Source organism: Ranitomeya imitator, chromosome 1, assembly GCF_032444005.1.
Source record: "Ranitomeya imitator isolate aRanImi1 chromosome 1, aRanImi1.pri, whole genome shotgun sequence".
NCBI lineage: Eukaryota > Metazoa > Chordata > Amphibia > Anura > Dendrobatidae > Ranitomeya > Ranitomeya imitator.
Window position 1 is genome coordinate 72419921 of NC_091282.1, and position 26308 is coordinate 72446228.

General features: G+C 43.4%; 1 protein-coding gene across 1 annotated transcript in view; it reads right to left on the minus strand.

The window, feature by feature from the left end:
- Positions 1 to 605: 605 nt before the first annotated feature.
- ATOSB (atos homolog B) overlaps positions 606 to 26308 on the minus strand; it is a 61920-nt gene continuing 36217 nt past the window's right edge. Inside the window, exons 2-9 of the mRNA XM_069747959.1 lie at positions 25328 to 25519; positions 23068 to 24382; positions 11935 to 11987; positions 11707 to 11806; positions 11169 to 11327; positions 10833 to 10901; positions 5675 to 5892; positions 606 to 4065 (exon numbers count right to left, since the gene is read on the minus strand). Coding sequence (XP_069604060.1) covers positions 3912 to 4065; positions 5675 to 5892; positions 10833 to 10901; positions 11169 to 11327; positions 11707 to 11806; positions 11935 to 11987; positions 23068 to 24382; positions 25328 to 25401 — 2142 coding nt within the window. The 5' untranslated portion in view covers positions 25402 to 25519 and the 3' untranslated portion in view covers positions 606 to 3911. The remainder of the gene's footprint in view (positions 4066 to 5674; positions 5893 to 10832; positions 10902 to 11168; positions 11328 to 11706; positions 11807 to 11934; positions 11988 to 23067; positions 24383 to 25327; positions 25520 to 26308) is intronic.

The following is a 26308-nucleotide window of genomic DNA, read 5'->3' on the forward strand; positions in this document are numbered from 1 at the left end:
TAGTGAGTGCAGCTCTGGAGTATAATATAGGATGTAACTCAGGATCAGTAATGTATGTACACAGTGACTGCACCAGCAGAATAGTGAGTGCAGCTCTGGGGTATAATACAGGATGTAACTCAGGATCAGTAATGTAATGTATGTACACAGTGACTGCACCAGCAGAATAGTGAGTGCAGCTCTGGGGTATAATGCAGGATGTAACTCAGGATCAGTAATGTAATGTATGTACACAGTGACTGCACCAGCAGAATAGTGAGTGCAGCTCTGGAGTATAATATAGGATGTAACTCAGGATCAGTAATGTATGTACACAGTGACTGCACCAGCAGAATAGTGAGTGCAGCTCTGGAGTATAATAGTCATGTGGTAGTAGAAGAGCACTGTGTTGCATTAACATGTCGACACTGAATAACCGTTGTACGTGTCCATGGTAAGCAGTACTATGTAAGCCTGGTGGGGAGTAATAATGTAATTCTCAGCTTCTGACTATTGCTCATCGTCATACTGTATCTTGAAAGCTCATTCATGCTTTATCTGTAATTCTCCACTTGTCTTTCCACAAAATACCCCAAATAATTCACAAACAATTAGTCATCCACAGGTATTGTATATCTCCATTTTATTTTCAAGGAAGCATGACGGCAACATCTGGGTATAAGTTGGTGACATTTGGCACATACTTTAACCCCCTTTGTGCTGCAGAGTTCAAATATAACATCTTTCCTATAAAAAAAACAACTCAGTTTTCTACAGATAAAATCAGATTTAATATACATGGCAAGACCTTTAAAATAATAAATAGAACAAAAAAAATATGGTTTAGTGAACGGTTATCCTGTTCGGCAGAGCAAAGGGGAGCGGCGCTTGAGGACACGGTGACTTCAGCAGCCAATTAGATTGTTACTCTTCCGTAGAATTGAGAAACAGTTTGGTTACCGTGGGAACACCAACTATTGTAATTAAAAAAAATAAATAGAGGTCAACTGTCAAGATAGAACCATGATGGGGACAACAACGTGATCATGACCGAGCGCCATGGAATTACATCACTAATCCCCAGCTACCGGCTCCTCGGGAATTACTTTATTGAGAATATGACATGTTGGGTGACAACCATAGGAATAGTAATGTCCAAACTCCAGAAACGTCTAGGAATCACGTGAATGATCTTTTAAGCAGATGGATCAATAACCTTACCTAAAATTTTACTAGAGAAAAAAAAAAACAACATTTGACAGAACCTGGTGTGCGCCTTTTGACTTGTCAGCCTCTAAAAAAGACTCGTCACTTCCCTCTAATGTGTAATTCTTTCACTCGGTCTAAATGCCGCTTTTCTCCTGAATCTGGCAATGCTTTTTTTTTTTCCTTTTGTTTCTACTCTCCATTCATGAGATATGACCCCATCTTCACTGTATATGAATCTAGTCTTATTAGGCAAGGGGGCGTGGTCCTCAACCACGCCACTCCCACTTGGCTAACAAGACTAAATTTATATAAAGAAAATTAGGGGTCATATTTCAAGTACGGAAAGGAGCAGCAAGAAAAGAAAAACATCGCCAGATTCAGGAGTACAGAGGCATGTACAACAGGTAATGACAAGTAGCAAAGTGTTATGGCCACAAAATTAATGCTGCCAGAACCACAGGCGGTACTAAACGTGGACAGACTGAAAATGATCCCGAAATGGGGAGAAAAGTCAAGGAGGCAGCAAGTGTCCAGCTTCTCCTCGCTCAGATATTTCCGCATAGGAAGAGGCCTGTGACCTGGCGCGGAGGAGCCCACATGACTCATTTTTAGAGTTTTCTTTAAAAAAAAAAAAAAAATTCTAATAATATGGTAATGTGTAGCCTTATTTAAGGAGCCTGCCCTCTTTTCTTAGGACGCAGAGTTGTGCTCTTCCTCTACAAAATGTTTCCATGCCTGTTCATTTTCAGTAGTAGTAGAGGAATGCCACAATTTTAAGATGTATGCAAAGAGGCTCCAGACGTTTTATTTCATGGGAACGTAAGGGTTAGACCGATGGTAGACCTATTGGCCTTTGCACATGGGGGTGATTTAGTCACATGTGATCAAACACACTGTGTAGTCTCACTTTTAGTATTTAGTTAAAGGGAACGTGCAATGTCCCCATATTAACCTGCAGATATGGGGTTAATTGGTAGGTTAATTGCATTCCAAAGCTGCGTGGCCACTGTACTGAAAGTCTGGAGGAAATTAGCTTTATTCCTCCCTGCAGCCTCCGGCTTTCAGTCATAGTGGCGCGGCTACAGTCCCTGCTCAGTACATAGTGAGCAGCGCCTGCAAGCACTCCCCAGTAGTGACTGACAGCCATCCATGCTTTCAGTCAACCCCATATCTGCAAGTTAATAGCATTCCAAAGCTGTTCGCCCACTGTACTGAAAGCCCGGCTATCTGGAGGAAATGAGCTTTATTTCTCCCTGTAGCCTCCGGCTTTCAGTCATAGTGATGTCACTACAGTCACTGCTCAGTACATAGTATGCAGCGCCTGGTAATGACTGACAGCCATCCATCCATGCTCTCAGTCAACCCCATATCTGCAGGCTAATAGCATTTGGGGATATGACAGGATCCCTTTAATTAATTAAAAGAGCATGTCCTTATTAAACTCGATTAGGAAATGTAAAAACCACAACTTTTTCTTAAATATAAATGTGAACCGTAAGACAGAGGTCCCCCCAAAAATTAAAAAATAAAATAAAATAACAGTCATCTACACAACACAAGTGTTTGTTGTGAACTCACATATGAAAAATAATAAAAATAAGTAATAAATGTCTAAATGTGAAATTACCATAAGGGATCAGAAGGAGGGCGCCGGATGTCTGGGCCACTAAATAACCACTTATGCAAGACCACATAGCTGAGCTTATGGTAGAAAAATAATAATACATCAGGCAGTTGTTCCTATGTGGTTCCTGTTCTTCCAGGCAATGTAATAACATTTGATAAATGTGATGGACATTATGCAAATCACTTTATTAATACATTAAAAAAAACACTGCAACATTTCAGCCACTAGGGGTCTCCCTTCTGTCTGCTCCCGGAGATGGATTGCAGGAGCGAGGGTGAGGATGGAAGTTCTCGGCTATCAGTTCAGGGCATGCAAGCCACTGAAGAATAGCAGAAGCCATGATGGGAAGCATTAAATGAGAGTTCCAGCACCTATAGTGCTGGAAGAATATTGATAAAGGGAAACCATGCAAAAAAAAGTAGATTGGGACAGCTCCTGGGCTGGTAAGTGCGGAATTGCCTTGTAGTAGGGACGAGGGCAGAAAGACTGTTTTTTCTTCAAGTGTTCTGTGAAAGGACAGGTGCTGTTCGAAACGCTAAAACAACCATGGGGGGCAACTGTGCAGACCCTCATGTAAACTTTTGATCTGAGAAAAAGAAGTCTTCTAAAAATAATAAGGTCAGTGTTACATCAGGGTTCTATCATAGATATTGGGGGATTGGAGAGGTCTTCTTTTTTACCTTTTTAACAAACTGATACATTTGTCCCATTACTCACAATGTTCTCTCTGCCCACCAGCTCTGCAGACATAGGGGGCAACAAGTGAAGTCCGGATTGGCCACATTACCCGACCGTGTGCCTCAGCGTGGACAGCGAATCTTGCCTGTGCCGCACTTTGCTATAATTTAACATTTTAAAAAATAAAAGCATTAAATAAAAAAAAATAAAAATATTAAAATAAAATAAAAATTCTAGACTTGAAATTTTCAGCTGAAAGGTTTTTAGTGGAGTCCAGATGGACCATAATTCACCACCCCATGAGGGGCACAGGGGCGAGGGTGGCAATTATGACGAGCGTTTTATCGGGGTGGGGCGGTTAATAAATAAAAGCGGTGCGGAATCGGCAGGGGGGGCGAGGGAGAGCGTTCTATAGTTCTTATACCCTTGGGGAATATTTAGGGTTCTTAGGGGCTTCGGTGAAGGATTTCAGTTCATAGGGAATGCCAGTGTCCATCTCTATAGATTTCCGGGAGAATAGTAAGCGAATGTCTTCGTTGAGGTATATCTTTCCAGATTTTGAGCGCTGAAACCTGAAAGAACAAAAGATTATTGTTTAGGACATAGAAAATTGCTTCTTTTTTTAAATTTTTTTTAAGTAGTTTTCCCAATAACTGGTAAACCGCTCACCGTTCTTTTATACCTTTTTTCCTATAGTAATTTTATATCTTTACTAGCTATTGCACCCGTTCTGCCCCCAGGTGGCGAATATTTTTATTGCTAGCTTTTTGTGCCATGTGAAAGGGAACCTGTCACCAGAAACAACTTTGTTAACTGCAGATATGGGGTTAATCTGCAGGGTAACGGCGTTATGATGCTGTCCGGCGTCTGCACGCAGGCGAATGCAGCAGGAAGAAAATGATCCCTTATTCTCCCCGCCAGCATTTGGTTCCAGTCATGGCTCTCAGTACACACAGTGCTCAATGTAACCGCGCCCCCGGCACTGACTGACCGCCGGCGACTATGCCCAGCGTGTGCGCACTGTCTACAGGGCATGTGAATATTTCACAAAAATGGCAGAGTCTCTCCCTGCTTGTGAAGAAGCTGCTACTGACGTCCTGAAGATAATGGCGCCATAGTACAGCATGCGCTGACTCCTGCACAGCACTGCACAGGCTTCAGAGGGAAGGACACAGCTCCGGTTATATTACAGATGCAAAGAAGTTATTGTCAAATAGTGAAGGGAAGGAAGAGACGCATCAAATCTGTTATAGTTGCAGAGTCTGTGAGATGGATTGCCCGAAGTGTGGGCAGGTCCTCGCCCCTCTCTACAGGAAGAGCGGGCAGGTCCTCACCCCTCTCTACAGGAAGCGTGGGTCCTCACCCCTCTCTACACGAAGTGAGGGTGGGTCCTCGCCCCTCTCTACAAGTTGTGTGGACGGGTCCTCGCCCCTCTCTACAGGAAGTGCGGTCGGGTCCTCACCCCTCTCTACAGGAAGAGCGGGTGGGTCCTCACCCCTCTCTACAGGAAGAGCGGGTGGGTCCTCACCCCTCTCTACAGGAAGAGCGGGTGGGTCCTCACCCCTCTCTACAGGATGTGTGGACGGGTCCTCAACCCTCTACAGGAAGCGTGGACGGGTCCTCACCCCTCTCTACAGGTAGCGCAGGTGGGTCCTCGCCCCTCTACAGGAAGCGCGTCCTCGTCCCTCTGTACAGAAAGCGTGGACGGGTCCTTGCCCCTTTGCTCCTGCTGTCTTCTGTCAAACGTCAAACAGCCATAACCCCCCCACTTGGAGAGGATGCCAGAAATATAAGAATAAGGAGAGTTCTAGTACATAGTAGACTGGTATGTGTGCCAAAAGCAGTTTTGTACTTGTGGTGGAAGATGAGAGTGGCTTTCTTACATATTTTGCGTGAAAGGACAGAAACGCATGATACAGGGGCGGGTATGTAGCAGAGAATTAGCAGATTTGGATTTAAAAAAAAAAAAGGATAAGAAACCAGAAGCCACTGAAGATCATCACCAGTCATCCCTCAAAACTAATTGGCAAATCTGGCCATTTATGCAGCAATACAGGAGAAAACGAATACATAAATATATAATAAAAAAAAAAAACTACACACTTGCTATTCTGGACTCTAGAAAATCTGGGTGACAAACGGTGTGAAAGTGATCATCGGCCCATTGTCATTTAGCCATACCTCAGATGCATGAGGTAGCACAGGATCCTCTTGGCTTTCTCCTTAGCAGCAGCTCCTCCGGAGGCACAGTGCGGCCCTTCATTCTCTCCGTCGTTCTCTTGCACGGGAACCAGGAAGATTCGGTGACGCAGGAAAGTCACATGGTTGACGGGCATGTCCTTAAAGTCGTAGGTGACGAGGAACATCTTCACCACGGTCTTATTGGGGTTAAATAAGGTCTGAAAGGAAGAAGTCAGAGAGAGGGACTCAAAACATACAACAAATAAACATGAAAACATGGGGGGGTTTATTATCATAATGCATATATTTGCAATAAAATAACGGGGAAGGGGGGGGATCTAAAATTAATAACTTATTTTATTTTTGTTAGAAATATTTTTATGTGCTTGTGACTGAACACACCATTTAATCCCCTCCACTTGGATTGTGCTAATTTCCTGCAATGCGCCTTCTCAGCTGCATCCAGAACACAGGCCTGAATACACACATATTTATTGTAGCAGGGACAGGGTTAAGTCCAGCTCTGCAGGATATAAAAATTTATAAAACATTTCCGTTTTGGTATGTGTCCTCTGCATGTGCCATTTTTCTTAGATAGCACAGATACCACATGGTAAGGTTTTTAATATTAGACAGAGTAGGCCCGTCTTGATCGGAGTCACCTTGACGCGGTGGGATGGCTTTTATGCTATTTTTGATCGAAAAACAGTATTACTAAAAACTTATTTAAATGCACTTTTTGATTTTTAATTGTTTTGCTATAACAGGGTTTTTTGCTCTTTGTTTCTTGTAGGTTTTGTATGTATATTAATGATGGCAACATTTATGGGACTGTATGTACTTTCCCATTTAGTCTGCATTTCTAGGATACATATGATCTATGCAGCTGTCCCCATATTGTGTGCACCCCAGTTTTGTAGAGTTCATCACATGACACGTGTTATCATCTTCTCCCCATACCCTGCTATACATATGTTTGTTCGTTATATTGGACCGGCAATTGTCTTTTTTCCTGCTTTGTTCTATATAGGGAGGGAACATAACGCTGCATGAACCTGTCACCAGCCACTGTGTACAGTACACACTAACATTAACACACACACGAAAAAGTGGTTAACCCCCTTTGTAAATAGGACACTGCGCCCGGCGGGATTTATCATAGAATCAGACTTATCTGGAAGTTAAAAAAAATAAAAAAAATTTGAATCAATATTTAAGAAAAAAATATATAAGTGTCCAGTTATTATTGGAAATGTCTGGATTTTTATTATACTATTTGACTGCACATTCTGACCCACTCAATACCATATTGTAGAAAAAAAAATAAAAAAGAAAGAAAGCCCACTATGATGGTGCCAAATTCAGATGCTAAGAACAATGCAGCACCACTATAATACTAGAACAACCGGGAATATCAGCAGGTTTGGCTCCATTGATAAGATGTACAAACAAAAAAGAAAAGCTGAATCCATTCATAACAATAAAGGACAAAGAAGGGTACTACATGGAGGCTGAATGATCGGTATACTGCTGACACCATGTGGTGAAAATGCAAACTGCAGCCCAGCTCAAAGCCTAAACCTGCAATACACTACTCAACATTGAAAGTGTAACAAAGAAAGAAACGTTGTGGAATTATGGAAATCACAGGATTGATAGATATGTTAAAGATATGCACAAAATGACAAAATAGAAACAAAATCATCAAAACATCTTGATTTATTCATTATGTAGTATGAGCGCCATGTGCAGAAATCCTGACTCTTACAGCCTCGGCTGCTATCAGTGAGGTTATCAATGGTCGTCTGAGGAATGTACTGCCATGGTGAATGCACTTGGGAAAATCATCAAGATCCGCTGGTGGCAGCTCACATGCACATTCTGACCAATTTCAAGCCCATCTGGGACATCATTGATCGGCAATTACACAGGAGCTGCCAGCAGCGGATCTTGATGATTTTCCCAAGTGCATTCACTGTGGCCGTACATTCCTCAGGCGACCATTGATAAACTCACTGATGGCAGCAGAGTGTGTCGGGATTTCTGGTTCTGGTGCTTGTAATAATCGGTACTGAGTAAATCAAGAGATTTTGAACATTTTTGTTTCCCATTTTATTCATCATTCTGACTTTTTTCTTCTTGGTGCTGCAACGTCAAAGTGGAGTGCAAAGCCCTGAAAATGATCAGCAAAACGTCTTACAGACAAAACCTAAAAAATTAAATAAACAAATAAAAATGGGGGCAGCCCTACAAAAGTCAGATGAGGACAGTCTGGAAGAGGATCGCGCAGAGGGATTAAAAAACAAAAAACAAAACCCTTTTCTTTCAAGGACGGCAGAGGTCAGGTATCAGATCTATTTAGCCTGACCCCCTGTATTGTATGACGGACTTGTGCGCCCCACAGTGGTGTGAAGCCCACGTCTATGGTGCCAGGAGCTGTGACCACAGACACCATCACCACTATTAAACAACAAAAAAAGAGAGAACAAAGAAGGACTGCCAATCCAATGTATAATATACATTGGATTGGCAGTCCTTCTTTGTTCTCTCTTTTTTTGTTGTTTATATTGAAGTCTGAAGGGATCATTCTATATTTGAGGATATTTATTGGTGTAATAACTATCACCACTATTACAGGCCTCCAGTACAGTGGTGACTACCATCAGCACAGCTCCGCCGGGATGATGCTTTTACATTATACAGTTCCGATTATGAGGAAAAAACCTGTGTATCACACCAGTCTAAATAGCAAGGATAGGCTGTAATCACAGTGATAACATCACTCTCTATAGTGAATGGATAGGCTATATTCCCAGTGATGTCACCAGTCTCTAGTGAATGGATAGGCTGTATTCTCAGTGATGTCACCAGTCTCTAGTGAATGGATAGGCTATATTCCCAGTGATGTCACCAGTCTCTAGTGAATGGATAGGCTGTATTCTCAGTGATGTCACCAGTCTCTAGTGAATGGATAGGCTATATTCCCAGTGATGTCACCAGTCTCTAGTGAATGGATAGGCTGCATTCCCAGTGATGTCACCAGTATCTAGTGAATGGATAGGCTACATTCCCAGTGATGTCACCAGTAGTCTCTAGTGAATGAATAGGCTGTATTCTCAGTGATGTCACCAGTCTCTAGTGAATGGATAGGCTACAATCCCAGTGATGTCACCAGTTTCTAGTTAATGGATAGGCTGTATTTTCAGTGATGTCACCAGTCTCTATAGTGAATGGATAGGCTATATTCTCAGTGATGTCACCAGTTTCTAGTGAATGGATAGGCTGTATTCCCAGTGATGTCACCAGTCTCTAGTGAATGGATAGGCTACATTCTCAGTGATGTCACTAGTCTCTAGTGAATGGATAGGCTACATTCTCAGTGATGTCACTAGTCTCTAGTGAATGGATAGGCTGTATTCCCAGTGATGTCATCAGTCTAGTGAATGGATAGGCTACATTCTCAGTGATGTCACTAGTCTCTAGTGAATGGATAGGCTGTATTCCCAGTGATGTCACTAGTCTCTAGTGAATGGATAGGCTGTATTCTCAGTGATGTCACTAGTCTCTAGTGAATGGATAGGCTACATTCTCAGTGATGTCACTAGTCTCTAGTGAATGGATAGGCTGCATTCCCAGTGATGTCATCAGTCTCTAGTGAATGGATAGGCTGTATTCTCAGTGATGTCACTAGTCTCTAGTGAATGGATAGGCTACATTCTCAGTGATGTCACTAGTCTCTACTGAATGGATAGGCTGCATTCCCAGTGATGTCATCAGTCTCTAGTGAATGGATAGGCTGTATTCTCAGTGATGTCACTAGTCTCTAGTGAATGGATAGGCTGCATTCCCAGTGATGTCATCAGTCTCTAGTGAATGGATAGGCTGTATTCTCAGTGATGTCACTAGTCTCTAGTGAATGGATAGGCTACATTCTCAGTGATGTCACTAGTCTCTACTGAATGGATAGGCTGCATTCCCAGTGATGTCATCAGTCTCTAGTGAATGGATAGGCTGTATTCCCAGTGATGTCACTAGTCTCTAGTGAATGGATAGGCTACATTCTCAGTGATGTCACTAGTCTCTAGTGAATGGATAGGCTACATTCTCAGTGATGTCACTAGTCTCTACTGAATGGATAGGCTGCATTCCCAGTGATGTCATCAGTCTCTAGTGAATGGATAGGCTGTATTCTCAATGATGTCACCAGTCTCTAGTGAATGGATAGGCTACATTCCCAGTGATGTCATCAGTCTCTAGTAAATGGATAGGCTACAGTGATGTCACCAGTCTCTAGTGAATGGATAGGCTACATTCCCAGCGATGTCACCAGGAGTCTCTAGTGAATGGATAGGCTACATTCCCAGTGATGTCACCAGTCTCTAGTAAATGGATAGGCTACAGTGATGTCACCAGTCTCTAGTGAATGGATAGGCTACATTCCCAGCGATGTCACCAGTAGTCTCTAGTGAATGGATAGGCTGCATTCCCAGTGATGTCACCAGTCTCTAGTGAATGGATAGGCTGCATTCTCAGTGATGTCACCAGTCTCTAGTGAATGGATAGGCTACATTCACCGTGATGTCACCAGTAGTCTCTAGTGAATGGATAGGCTGTATTCCCAGCAATGTCACCAGTCTCTAGTGAATGGATAGGCTGCATTCCCAGTGATGTCACCAGTAGTCTCTAGTGAATGGATAGGCTGTATTCCCAGTGAAGTCACCAGTCCCTAGTGAATGGATAGGCTGTATTCCCAGTGAAGTCACCAGTCCCTAGTGAATGGATAGGCTGTATTCCCAGTGATGTCACCAGTCCCTAGTGAATGGATAGGCTGTATTCCCAGTGATGTCACCAGTAGTCTCTAGTGAATGGATAGGCTGTATTCCCAGTGATGTCACCAGTCTCTAGTGAATGGATAGGCTACATTATCAGTGATGTCACCAGTAGTCTCTAGTGAATGGATAGGCTGTATTCCCAGTGATGTCACCAGTAGTCCCTAGTGAATGGATAGGCTACAATCTCTTATGACAAGGAAAGGCAGATGAACGGTATAACCTGTGTGCTGTCACTGCTCTATAATACATGTATCAGCTGCATTCCCATGATGCTCTCTGTGGGGCGCTTGCCTTTACCCCCTGAACTGCATGTTGATGCCACTTACCACTTGTATGGTTCCTGTGCTGGGGACACTGTATCCCTTCCTGCCGACGCCATCAAGATCAATAACTCCCTGCAGAAAACAAAGAACAGAAATTACTCTTACGATGGAGGATGACAATGGACACACAATGGAGGATGAGGAGAGTCCATTGCAGCACAGATGATTTAGAACTGAACTTTCTTTTATCACCATGGAATCAACATGTTTCCATAGGGCTGAAGATTTTGTGGTGTCCCCCGGCCTCCTCCGCACCCCAATAATCTGCCTAAGTCTTCCCCGAATCCGGGGCACAGGAGCTATATACATCACGTCTAAAGTGAAATTCACCATTCTTACCAGGAAGGGCGAGGGGGCGCTGTGCTCGGAGATATGGAAGTACGTGACCTCCACTGGAAGCGTGACGTGCTGAGGACAGTATGAACCGCTGGCGCCAATTTCTGCCGTGAAACCTTCAATCTGGCCGGATGGAGCAAATCTTCCCCGTAGGATGGACTCCTGGATGAGAGGTGAAGCCGCATTAACACTTCTGCCTTTCCCCAAGAAGCAGTGTCCTCCCCACAGCAGCACAGAGCATTTCAGAAGAAGCACGTTGCAAGAGGTCACAGACTAAAGGTTGCATAGTGGAAAGAGCCAAAAACCCCAGCAGCACAGAGGATTTCAGAAGATAAGTGGATGGATGGGGATGATAGTGGAGGACAGGGCAGTATAAGGGCAATGCCAGGATATGAGAGGTCACAGACTAAATGTTAAATAACGGAAGGCGCAAAGTCTCCAGCAGCACAGAGGATTTCAGAGGAGGAATTTGCTTCTGACCGTGAGGACATGGCTGTGTAAGGCTGGTGCCATGATTTAGGAGGTCACACACTGGAAATACCTCAAAGTTCCCGAGCAGCGGTCGACTGACACAAGGTTTTGCCCAGTTTCCAGAGCAGCTCCTTCCCGCTTGTCCTTTCCTTAAATTACGTAATGTACGACTAAAATTTAAAAAAAATAAAAAAAATAAAAAAAAAGATGAATATTCTAATTTGTCATATAAATTAGTAAACCGCAGAGCTGACAATCTATGGGGCCGTCCAGAGCGGAGAGAAGGCGCCCAACTTACGATTTCAGGCGCAGCTCTCGCTTCGTCCTGCGGCTCGTACAGTCCGTCGGGCTCTGATGGGAGGAAATTGGAAGCATCAGACAGAGATACCAGACAGCGCTGCCGGCAGTCACCGCGGCGGACGGTCACGTCACTGGAGCGCTACAAATCAGTGATGTCACAATCGGAATGTCTAACCCAGCTGTGGATCTACGATCTACAATCTCACACTCTAGTCACATCCAAAGCTGCATTTACACGAAGTACAAAAAAAATAAAAATTGGAAAATATGATTATTTGATCTCTCATAGATAAATGTGACATGAAATCACTGAGAAAGTCTATGACCACCACAATGAAAAAAAGCTCCACCTCGAGGGTGTGACTATAGTGAGTGCAGAGGGTGCAGACGCACCCGAACCCTGGAGCCTAGGGGCGATCCACCCAACAGGTCACTTTGGCCGCATATGAGAAGACCAAAACTATTTTAGTGGGGGGCCCTGTTGATAATTTTGCATTGGGGCCCAGAGCCTTAAAGTTACACCAGTGCTCAAACCATTGGACACCTAATCCAACAGGGTTAGTTAAAAAAAAAAAAAAAAAAAAGTCACAGGTCATCCTATAAAAGGCACAGAAAGGCATAAAATGGTTGTCAGGAGCCATATTTAAGGGCAGAAAAAAATCCTCTTGATTTTACTTAGAGCAATCAGATTTCTTGATGGGGATTTATTCTAAAACACAGAGTTATATTATATATGCGGAGTTTTAAGCAAACAATGAAGCATGATATTGGGCTGTAAAAGTTAGGTGCCACACTTACTGAAATCTTTACATAGCATTTATAAAAAAAAAAAGAAAAAAAAGCATTTATAAAAAAAAATTAAATAAAATAAATAAAAAGATTTACCTCTCTATACAGCCCTTTCCTTCAGGTACTGAGTGGCTGTCCAGGGTCTCACACTGTGCTAGTCGCCCCATTTATCTGAAGATCATGATGGCTGAATCTTCCTTTAAATTTAGCTTAAAAAAGAAGAAATCCTAAATGCTCCTGACAGACAGAGGTAGAACAGAGCACGCCGCTCAGGTAGGTATATTATAGGAAAACATATATGGGGGTCATCCCTACCATAGCCAGGTCCATAGCTCCGCGCTCTTCCTCAAGTCTCTCCCCCAAGCAGCCTCGGTGGCCCCAGCACCGTCCTCGTAGACAGGGCCGCATCCCAGGAACCTCGTGTGCTCTGTGCCATGCCCCAAATCCCCCCCTGTCCTGTGACCCCGCTGTTCTGCATTCTACGCCCTACCTGCCTGTCACACACCTGTCACTCATGGGACGAGGGGGGAATATTCTAGGTGCTGAAGCTATAAAGGACCTCCCTGCCTCCCCCACCAGCCCAAACCCTATAAAAGGGGATTTATAATTTTCATTGCAAAATGGCGACTGATATATTTTTTACGTTGCCGCCTAATATTACCATATCTGAAGCTTTAAATTTAATTTTCACTATTAATTTAACTTCCCCTGCCGACCGCTTATCACATACAAGAGAGAAGGATTGGTTGTTTATTTTTTGACATTTGGCACAGAGCGGAGCTCAATAGTTCAGGACAGAAAGCTAAAAAGGCCTGGATGTCTGTGGTGCCTCATGTTAGGAAGCGAGTGACCGGACACAGACGCTCTGGGAAGGATTAGCTCCAAAAACGACGACGAAAATATTAAAACCATAAACTCGAAAACTAAAACCATGAAACGAATGAGACGCCCGACGCCCTGGATGTGAAGCCAGGAACAGAAGTTCAGCCAAAAGCCAGGAGAAAACTACAACCAGATGTGACAGAAGCGGAGGGGATTCCTGGGCTGATGAGGGGGGACGCTGGATGCAGTCTAGTGACCGGGAGGGGACAGGGAAGAAATTCATTACTATAGTAAAAGTGAGAGCGACGCGGACAGGAGAGGACGAGGAGGATTAGACAGGATTATCTCACACCCTCAGGAGCTGAGAGAACACCGTGTATCCGGGATGTGCGATACTGGATCCAGCCCGTGGGATGAGGATAATGGGGCCACATGTGATACCGGCAGAGTAAAATAGAGCAACTTCTAGAATCCATGCATAGGAGAGAGGGAAAAGGAAACATGAGGGAAAGCAACAGAAAAAGCAGAAAGGGAGACAATCACCATGTACAAGAATATAACTATTACAATAATACTGCCCTTATATACAAGAATATAACTATTATAATACTGCCCCTATGTACAAGAATATAACTACTATAATACTGCCCCTATGTACAAGAATAACTGCTATAATACTGCCCCTATGTACAAGAATATAACTACTATAATACTGCTCCCTATGTACAAGAATATACCTACTATAGTACTGCCCCATGTACAAGAATATAACTGCTATAATACTGCCCCTATATACAATAATATAACTACTATAATACTGCCCCCTATGTACAAGAATATAACTACTATAATACTGCCCCATATGTACAAGAATATAACTGCTATAGTACTGCCCCTATATAAAATAATATAACTACTATAATACTGCCCCCTATGTACAAGAATATAACTACTATAATACTGCCCCCTATGTACAAGAATATAACTACTATAATACTGCCCCTATGTACAAGAATATAACTACTATAATACTGCCCCTATGTACAAGAATATAACTACTATAATACTGCCCCTATGTACAAGAATATAACTACTATAAGACTGCCCCTATGTACAAGAATATAACAAAGGCGGCACGGTGGCGCAGTGGTTAGCACTACAGCCTTGCAGCGCTGGTGTCCTGGGTTCAAGCCCCACTAAGGACAACATCTGCAAAGAGTTTGTATGTTCTCTCCGTGTTTGCGTGGGTTTCCTCCGGGCTCTCCGGTTTCCTCCCACATTCCAAAGACATACTGATAGGGAATTTAGATTGTGAGCCCCATTGGGGACAGTGATGATGATGTGTGCAAAATGCAAAATGTAAAGCGCTGCGGAATATGTTAGCGCTATATAAAAATAAAGATTATAAAAAAAACTACTATAATACTGCCCCTATATACAAGAATATAACTACTATAATACTGCCCCTATGTACAAGAATATAACTACTATAATACTGCCCCTATGTACAAGAATATAACTACTATAATATTGCTCCTCTGTACAAGAATATAACTACTATAATACTGCCCCTATGTACAAGAATATATCTACTATAATACTGCCCCTATGTACAAGAATATAACTACTATAAGACTGTCCCTATGTACAAGAATATAACTACTATAATACTGCCCCTATATACAAGAATATAACTATCAGGGGCGTACGATCAATATCGGCAGCCCACTTGGCCACTATTAGGTCTGTAAGTTGGGGTGGGGTCAGTAATAGTGGGGGCCAATCATACGAAACGGAGGGAGGGTGGGGGCCAATCATACTGAGTGGAGGGCTGGTAGGGGACGATCATACCAAGTGGGCCATTGTAATGAGTGGCGGTCTGGTAGGAAGCTAGTCGGAGCCACTGATGGGAGGCTGTGGGAACCATAATAATGTGTGAGGGGATGTGGGGAGCTGTGTGGACCTCACACTGAGCTGGGGAACAGTAGGGGTCCTCCGTTTGGGAGGTAGGTGGCTCTAATACTTTTCGAAGATGTGTGGTAATTCTTATGCGGAGTGGTGGGCTATGGGAACCATCATATTGAGTAGGGGGCTGTATGGACCCTCATACTGTAAGGGGGCCATGATACTGTGTGTATGTGGGGAGAGAACTAAGGGAATATCATACTATAGAGGGCACACTGTTGTTGGCATTTTGGAGACATCATACCTTGCTGGAGGCAATGTGTAGTTGGAGCGCCCCCACGTCAGGGCAATGGGGTACTCAGAGCCGGGCCCTTTGGTTCTCGTCAGGGATGGTGGCCTGAAATCAGTAGCCTTCCTCTAGCACCTGAGTGTTGTAGTACATCCCTGCTGAGCTTCTTGGTGAGGTCCTCACAACTGATGTCGGTGTTCTGTCTCTTTCTCTCTGTCCCCCAGATGGTATGGATAGGACAAACCCGTATGACTGATGGCCTGAGGCTTTTTACAGGGACCCTACAACTCCCCAGCCCCCACATGTTGCCACTGTGCCTCCTGGGTGTAAGGTCAGGCAGCTAACGTGGAATTAACTGTCCTGCCAGTCTCTGAAGTAAAGTAGAGTTTCTTACTACCTCGGTGTTCTGGCTACCAGCTTCTGCGCCTCAGAGGGAGGCAGCCTATTGCAGGGCAGAACTCCCTCTGGATTCCTCTCCTTGTGCTATGTCTTAGTTTCTCACTCTCAGCAACGCAATTCTCTTCGTGGGGCAGGCGCAGCTCCGTAACCCTCTATCTAGGCCTCTGACAGGATCCCACCCCTGTCAGGGACCACTCTGTCTGCAGCTGTTTGATGTTCCTCCTTTCCCCTGTCTGCCTGACAGGTGCTGCCTGGGTGAAGCCCAGTCAGCTTCTCTCTCACTTCCTATCCAGACCACCAGTTTTATTTAATTGTGAAGAGTGCCCTACTAAATAGGAGCATAGCTCCCCCTGGTGGACTGGAGTGTGAAGTGTGTTGTGTGGTTTGTGATACCTGGTAAGGTGACCTCCTTTATTGCCTTCAGACGTAACATCACTCCCCCTGGTGGAAGAATGACATTACCGCAACGACCAGGACCCTGGGGCGCTGCACAGTCATGTTCTACACTGTACGTGTGGGGTAAAACTGACAATACAGTCCGCCTGGTTTATGAAAGTTGGGAGATATGACACCATCGAATAGATATATTGCAAATTATATATATATATATATATATATATATATATATATATATATATATATATACAGGTCCTTCTCAAAAAATTAGCATATAGTGTTAAATTTCATTATTTACCATAATGTAATGATTACAATTAAACTTTCATATATTATAGATTCATTATCCACCAACTGAAATTTGTCAGGTCTTTTATTGTTTTAATACTGATGATTTTGGCATACAACTCCTGATAACCCAAAAAACCTGTCTCAATAAATTAGCATATCAAGAAAAGGTTCTCTAAACGACCTATTACCCTAATCTTCTGAATCAACTAATTAACTCTAAACACATGCAAAAGATACCTGAGGCTTTTATAAACTCCCTGCCTGGTTCATTACTCAAAACCCCCATCATGGGTAAGACTAGCGACCTGACAGATGTCAAGAAGGCCATCATTGACACCCTCAAGCAAGAGGGTAAGACCCAGAAAGAAATTTCTCAACAAATAGGCTGTTCCCAGAGTGCTGTATCAAGGCACCTCAATGGTAAGTCTGTTGGAAGGAAACAATGTGGCAGAAAACGCTGTACAACGAGAAGAGGAGACCGGACCCTGAGGAAGATTGTGGAGAAGGACCGATTCCAGACCTTGGGGAACCTGAGGAAGCAGTGGACTGAGTCTGGTGTGGAAACATCCAGAGCCACCGTGCACAGGCGTGTGCAGGAAATGGGCTACAGGTGCCGCATTCCCCAGGTAAAGCCACTTTTGAACCATAAACAGCGGCAGAGGCGCCTGACCTGGGCTACAGAGAAGCAGCACTGGACTGTTGCTAAGTGGTCCCAAGTACTTTTTTCTGATGAAAGCAAATTTTGCATGTCATTCGGAAATCAAGGTGCCAGAGTCTGGAGGAAGACTGGGGAGAAGGAAATGCCAAAATGCCTGAAGTCCAGTGTCAAGTACCCACAGTCAGTGATGGTGTGGGGTGCCATGTCAGCTGCTGGTGTTGGTCCACTGTGTTTCATCAAGGGCAGGGTCAATGCAGCTAGCTATCAGGAGATTTTGGAGCACTTCATGCTTCCATCGGCTGAAATGCTTTATGGAGATGAAGATTTCATTTTTCAGCACGACCTGGCACCTGCTCACAGTGCCAAAACCACTGGTAAATGGTTTACTGACCATGGTATTACTGTGCTCAATTGGCCTGCCAACTCTCCTGACCTGAACCCCATAGAGAATCTGTGGGATATTGTGAAGAGAAAGTTGAGAGACGCAAGACCCAACACTCTGGATGAGCTTAAGGCCGCTATTGAAGCATCCTGGGCCTCCATAACATCTCAGCAGTGTCACAGGCTGATTGCCTCCATGCCACGCCGCATTGAAGCAGTCATTTCTGCCAAAGGATTCCCGACCAAGTATTGAGTGCATAACTGAACATTATTATTTGATGGTTTTTTTTTTTTGTTATTAAAAAACACTTTTATTTGATTGGATGGGTGAAATATGCTAATTTATTGAGACAGGTTTTTTGGGTTATCAGGAGTTGTATGCCAAAATCATCAGTATTAAAACAATAAAAGACCTGACAAATTTCAGTTGGTGGATAATGAATCTATAATATATGAAAGTTTAATTGTAATCATTACATTATGGTAAATAATGAAATTTAACACTATATGCTAATTTTTTGAGAAGGACCTGTATATATATATATATATATATATATATATATATATATATATATATATATATATATATATATATATATATAGGGGGGTCCCAATTAGAACTCAGTGTGGGGCGCTGTGATTTCTATGTCCGTCCCTGATAACTTCTATTGACCTGCTCTTCGGTACAGGACGAGACATCACTTGGCCTTGCCGCTCTTCCCGCCATCTGCAGACATAATCTAGGCCCATTTGAGGCAAATGCCAACAATGAAGGAGTTAAGAGCATGAAGCCTATGCTGTATACGCGTGTCCCAGAACGTTGCATTCACTGAGTGGACGGCCATTACTGTGCATGCTATAGATCTCCGGCACAGAACAGTATTGGGGGAAGAGCTGGTGTTGCTGGAATACTCAGGGGCCTGGGACACAATGGGGACAATGACGAGAGGGTAGCTCATAGGACAATTCCCACTGCGTGCTCCGGTGTATGTTCTCTTTTGGCATCTAGGAAAGATGGGGGATTTTTTTTTTTAGAAGCTTTGAATAGAACCTTACTTTTCCAAATTCCCAAAATCAGCCCCGTTTATGCGGTCATACAATCCCCCAGTCCCTGTTATGGAAAATATAGTAATCCTCGCTCAATTTTATCTGTTGGAAAACTCAGTGGCTGTCGAAATAAGCAAAAAAGGAAGAGTCAATCACTTTGGTTCCATTCCTATGGATTTTTTATGTGGATTTTGAAGCAGATTCCACATCAAAACCGCTTTAAATAGTCTTTGAATAAGCTACCTACAGATTTAAACATATCTATAGTGCACAGGTTTTCAATGTGGAAGAAGCAGCAAGCTTGGAAGAAAAGAAAAAAAAAAAAGCTCTAAACTTGACAGTCGAATAAATAGAAAAAAAAAACATTTTGAAGCTTTTTCTTGATGCAAATATTTCAGCTAAAAAAATCCACATTAAACATTAAAAAAAAGAAATCACGGTCACTAATGTGAACAAATGTATGTTGTTGATATGAGGAATAAAATGTTTAGGAACAGTTAAGTGGTTGGGACCAGCCCAATTAATGGGAGGGGGTTAGGTTATAAAAAGGTGGACACTTCCTGCTTTAGGGAGATGAGAAGATTAGATTGAAAGTGTGACAAGTCAGAGTGCTGAAAAGCACAAGAGTATGAACTTTGGGCACAACACCACTAACTTTTGCAGACCTTCCTGTAAACGTCCGGGGCCTAGAGCCAGAGTTAGGTACAGAGGAGCATGCCTTTATCACTTTCCAGAAGAGTAAACCGGATGATGGGGAACCATATCAGAAAGGCGGGTCAGAAACCATGAGAGCTGCAGTGCCCGACAGAGTATCTCAGGGGCCAGGGGAGCCAGACAAACAAAGGATAACTCAGGTCGAAAGAAACGTGAGTGGAACATCGTACTGTGCTGTGATCAATGTGCGGGGGTTCCTGGATCGTGCAGAAAAAACGGAGGCTTCCGGCCAAACCGTGAGTGTTATAATGTGCACCCACATCCCAAGGGAAACGGGACACCATCTACTTGTGGGGAGTCAGGGTGTGGGAACACAGCAGACTCTTGCCCATGACTCCCACCCTAGACACCTTACATGAACACGCCCTTAGGCTGTGTGCACACGATGCAGATTTGGTGCAGAAAAATCTGCTGCAGTTCTGCACTAAGGCTATGTTCACACGTTGCGTCGGGTCCCTGCGGGTTCTCCCGCAGCGGATTTGATAAATCTGCAGGGCAAAACAACTGCGGTTCTCCCTGCAGATTTATCGCGGTTTGTTCCGCGTTTTCCGCTGCGGGTTTCCGCCTATACTATTGATGCTGCATATGCAGCAATATGCAGCATCAATAGTAATGTTAAAAATAATAAAAATTGGTTATACTCACCCTCTGATGTCCGGATCTCCTGGACGCTGCACCCGGCGGTCCGGTTCCTAAGATGCTGTGGGAGAAGGACCCTTCGTGACGTCACGGTCATGTGACCGCGACGTCACCGCAGGTCCTGGTCGCACAGCAACTCTGACCGGACGGCCGCGTGCAGCGCCCAGGAGCTCCGGACATCAGAGGGTGAGTATAACCAGATTTTTTATTTTTTAACCCCAAATATGGTTCCCAGGGCCTGGAGGAGAGTCTCCTCTCCTCCACCCTGGGTACCACCCGCACATTATCCGCTTACTTCCCGCAACGTGGGCACAGCCCCATGCGGGAAGTAAGCGGTTCAATGTATTCCTATGGGTGCAGAATCGCAGCGATTCTGCACAAAGAAGTGACATGCTGCAGGTTGTAAACTGCTGCGTTCCCGCGCGGTTTTTCCCGCAGCATGTGCACAGCGGTTTGCGGTTTCCATAGGGTTTACATGTTACTGTAAACGCTATGGAAACTGCTGCGGACCCGCAGCATCAAAATCGCGGCGGTTCCGCGGTAAAAACCGCTAAGTGTGAATATAGCCTAAATCTGCATCTCCTGGCAGAATCTGCAGGTGCGTTTTTGATGCGTTTTTTATGCGTTTTTTGAGCACAAATCTGCACAAAAAAACGCACCAAAAACGCACCTGCAGATTTCTATTATGGAGGGGTGCAGAAACGCTGCAGAACTGCACAAAAGAAATGACATGCACTTCTTTGAAATCTGCAGCGTTTCTGCGCAGATTTTTCTGCACCATGTGCACAGCTTTTTTTTTTTCACATTGATTTACATTGTACTGTAATCACAGTGCAGTTCTGCAGCGTTTCTGCTGCAGAAAAATCTGCTGCAGTTCTGCACTAAATCTGCATCGTGTGCGCATACCCTTATGCTTACCTAATTTTCTATATCTATGTAAAAGCTGGTTTTGCTCCAAAATCAACATAAAAAGGGACTATAAAATACTCTTGAAAAAGCATCCTATAGATTTCCAAGGAAAAAAAAAAAAAAAACGACATCTAGGCTGTGTTCACGGGACCTCTTTTTCGAGTGGATTTTAAATGCATCAAAAAAGTAAAAAAAAAAAAAAAAAAATGCATGCAAAAAAAAAAAAAAAGTAAAAAAAAAAACAAAAAAAAAAACCCCAAAATAAAACGACTACAAAAGATATCCAAAAACCCCCACCAGAAAAAAATGCTCAGGAAATGACCCCAAAAAGGCACAAAAATGCTTCAGGGTAAAAAGAAAAAAATCTAGATTTTCCCGAATAGTCTTCCGATTTAAAAACTCATCGGGTTCGCCTGAGTGTCTAAGACGCCGTGTGCACACAGCCCTAGAGTTCACATTTTGGGCTTCTTTTCCACATGTGGCAGGTTTTACTTTTTTTTGAAACATTTACCAGCAGAATGCTGATTCAAGGAGCATTTGAAGCAGTTTTTGGAGCAGAATTCACTTCAAAATCCTCATTAAAAAAAAAAAGTCTTATATGAACATAAGGCTTTGAGGTTACAGCAGATTTAGGTTGACCTTGAACATGGCAGGACCCCTTTTAGTGCTCACATGACACTTTCATAATGAAGACTTTCGGCTTCAGCCATCTTAGTAATTTACAAGGGAAATGAGAAGGTTTCATAAGAATGAAGAAATTCCCTTTATTAATGTTTTTTTTTTTTATGACCGATTTCCACCCCCCGTGCGCTTCCTGTTACACAAGTGTGTCGGGGTGTGCAGTTATCACACGCTCTGCGATATATTCACACATGTCTTGTGTCACCCTTCTGTCCCGCACGTCATGTATCCTCGCGCTTTCGTAAACATTGCATCAAATCCGTTTTTTGTGTGAAGCCTGTGTGTGACCACAATGCCTTAAAGGGGAACTCCACACACAGGGTCTCAATCAGATAGGTCCAAAAAAGAACCATGGTGCTCATAACTAAAGCTGAGTTATGATTGGTTGCCAAGTCACAAACAGCGCCACCCCTGTCCATGGTTTGTATCTGGTATTGCAGCCCAGATCTCCGAATGAGGCAGAGCTGTAATACCGCACACAATCTGGGGAAGGCGTGCTATTTTTTTTTTTTTTGGAAGTAAGCAACCTTGTTTTTCTAGCCTTGGAAAATTCCGAGCCCTCCCCCTGAAAATATGTCTTTTGTACAGATGTAAACTCTACATTTTCCAGTAGCACATCACCGCATACTTCATGTAGACACTGAACCAGCAGCTGGTAAGACGTTGGGTCCTGAAAACTAACAGAGGTAAGATCCTGAGAGCTAACAGGAAACCAGCAAACGCCTGAATGTAGCTTTGAACGTGACTAAAGAACAAAACAAAATTTACCAGAAAAAAAGAAAAAAGTATTCATTACATTTCATAAAACTGCAAGTAGATTTTCTTACTGGGGCACCCAATAATTATAATTTTTAAACAAAAATAAAAATAACCAAGCTGAAGATGTCATCAGGGGATCATAAAAATATCATCAGATTTCAGCCACAGAGTATAACTACATGCAGTGACCATTGGGCGATTCCAATGTATCCCCTTAGAATACTTTATATAGCTGGAAAACCCTGTTAAAAAAAAAAAGTTAAAATGGTCAAAATAACAAAAGGAGTAATAATTTCCTTACCAATTCTCTGCTGTTTCTTCTGCTAACACTTCCTAGGTCCCCCACAATTGGTTGCTGGCACATTTGCCCCCAAAACTCAGCACCCACAGCACGTGCCCAGTTACTACACACCTGAAACAATGTAGATTAAGATTCCTGGAGGCCATCTTACCTTCGGAGAATTCCTTGCGGTTGGCAACAAATGGTTCCAAAAAGGTGCAGCCTTGGAATCTGTGCTTCGGCAGGACCCATGGAGTGTCTGGCAGCTCTCCCCTCCCCTCCATCTTTTGCTGTGTCCTTCATCTTCGGAACAGGAGTCTTCCATCTCAGTGGAAGGGAGGAGCTTCCTCTTGACTGCCGTGCTGCAACTTGCTGGGGAGCAGAGGCGGGCAAGCCCAGGAGGAGTCCTCTCTAATAAGCCAGGGTCTTCTACATCTGCAGGATCTGCAGTCTGCGGCTGTTGATCTTGCATACAAAGTGCAGAGGTTTCCTTGGATGTGTCTAAAGATGACAGACCCGCAACGGAGTTGCCATTGGCACTGCTGTGACTGCCACCCAGGTTACCTGCCACCAAGTTTTCTGTAAACGTCTCTGGATGGGCAGTGTTGTGCAAAACATTATCAAGTATGTGCTGGTTGCTGGTGGACTCCTCAGAAGTCCTAGGGTCAATGGAGATGTTTGATCCGTTGGTTTCAGAGACAGTGGACAATCCTTTGGAGTCCTTCATCTGAGTCTCTTTTGGGCTCCTTTTGTGCAAATTGGTGCAGGGTGAAGGAAAAGAGGAGTAAGTCTTTCTACAAGCAATTTTCGGGTAAGACTGCATGGTTACTCGCCTTCCTTGAGGCTCTTGGGAAGAAAACCCTTCAGCTCTGTGTTCAACGACTCTCAACCCGCTATGGGAAAAATGCTGAGCAGAACTACATGTTGGGATTTCTTCTGTAAGCAATCCGTCCTCAAAAGTGTCATCATCATCGGCTAGTGGGCAGCTCATATAGTCCCCATCAGACTGGTAATTCCCAGGTGGACACTCACTTTTAGTGTGACCCCAGAAAGCTCTCCTTGGGCTCCTTGGTGGCTCAGGAAGCTGTTCTGCTGGTCCCCTCTTCAAGGCTTGTCGGCAAATGGCTTTAGACCCAGGGCTATCAGATGTTATGGAGACGTGATAGACTTTTTGGAGTTTATGCTCATGCACAGGATAGTCCACCAATACCCTGCAATCCTGACTAGCATTAAGAACACCAGTCTGGCCTGTAGAAGTTACATCCACAGATGTAGACCGGCTGTTCTCGCCACCATTCTCCTTCTTCTTGGGTGGTGGATCCATCTGGATATGCCTCATCGGTCCAGCACGATGGAGACTCCGAAGAGTTGGATAGGCTATGGAAATGGGCAACCTCCAGTGAAGTCTTCTGTGTATAGAAGGACCAAGGAAAGAGCTTTTCTCCAGTGGATTACTCAAACCCCGGTGATTCCAGACAGCTCTGCATCTGAGAAAAGAGAAGACAAGATCTCAAAACCAGGACCAATATTCAATATTTTTGCATTTTTGAGGCATAGCCAATAATTAAGGGGGAAAATACTAGGTCACAGATGGTTAAGGGGGTTAAAGCCGCATTGCCCCTTTTATCACTACCCTACTGTTGGCACACAAACAGGTACCAGGTCATTCAACATTGAAAAAGTCCTTATTACTTCAAGAAGATATGGTTCCAAAGTTTGGAACTTTGTTCTTTTCTTCTGAGCGCCTTATGTGGCCATATTAGAGTTCAGCTGAACTTTGATGTAGTCTGTGGTCATAAAAACATGTAATTCTATACAGATTTAAGAAAAATAAAATGTGACTGGAGGTGTGTTTTAATTAAAGAGGACGTTTCATTGGATTTTTTTAATTAAAAATGAGCAGTATCTCTAATTGTCTTTACTCCATTGATTATTTAACAGTTTTCAGTTTCTTCAGTGCCCCTCTTCTCCAAAGTTATGACCCCCACTAATAGAGCAATTTTTTCCCTACAACCAACTAGGTGTGTACCACAAAACTTCCTAGACATTTTACTTTTTCTTCTCGGATGCTGGCCAATCAAAACACAGCTACACCCTCAAATGTTCGGTGGTATACGCCCAGTTGGCTGTAGGGAAAATTTGCATAATTTTTAATTTGCATTATTTATTTTTTTTTACCAGAGGGGCACAAAAGAAAAACGAACAACTGTTCTTGAATCATTGGCGCAGTGGCAAGAAGTTCAAATGTGAAAAAACATAATCCAGCGAGAGGTCCTTTTTAAAAAGAATAAAGTCAAACCTTGAAAAATAAATAAAAAATCCAGGGAGAGAAAAGATAAAAAATTACTTTTAGCTGCACAATATAGCTACTGAAATATCAAGTATTTTTCTTTTCTTACACTTTTGGTTACAACTGGCCAACAAGCTCTTACCTCTGTGTGTTTGTGTGCTGCCTTTGGCAGGACGACCCCTCCGCTATGGCAGCCGATATTCCAACCTGGCACATCTAGCTGGTGAGTGCGGTCATACTGGCACCAAGAGCTGCGAGAGAGGCGCAGGGTGGGAGCGATACCCAACAGCATACCGGAGAGGAACTCCGCCTGGAACCAGTCCTGCTCCAAGTGCTGGAAGAGAAGGAGGAAACCCCAAGATAATTAGAGATTACCGTATAGATGTATTTTAAATTGCCGTGTGTGCGTGAAGAAACAAATATATAATATACCTATCAAAAAAATAAGGCAGCACAAGCAAAATAAGGCAAAATGCAGTTGGTAGGATGCATACATATACATTATATACAGGGTGGTCCAAAAGTAGGTGGACAGTATGTGTAATAGGGTTATGAAGGGGGAGATTTATCAAACATGGTTTTTGGGGTTCAAAGTTCTCACCACACATCTAGACAAATTACTTGGGGGGAGTCTAGTTTCCAAAATGGGGTCACTTGTGTGGGGTTTCTACTGTTTAGGTACATCAGGGACTCTGCAAACGCAAAGTGACGCCCGCAGACCATTCCATCAACGTCTGCATTCCAAAACGTCACTACTTCCCTTCTGAGCCATGCCGTGCGCCCAAACAGTGGTTTACCCCCACATATGGGGTATCGGCGTACTCAGGACAAACTGGACAACAACTTTTGGGGTCCACTTTCTCCTTTTACCCTTGGGAAAAAAAAAAAAAATTATTGCTAAAAGATCATTTTTGTGACTAAAAAGTTAAATGTTCATTTTTTTTCTTCCATGTTGCTTCTGTTGCTGTGAAACACAAAGGGTTAATACATTTCTTGAATGTGGTTTTGAGCACCTTGAGGGGCGCAGTTGTCAGAATGGTGTCACTTTTGGGTATTTTCAGCCATCTAGAACTCTCAAACAGACTTAAAATGTGAGGTGGTCACTAAAAAAAAATGGTTTTGT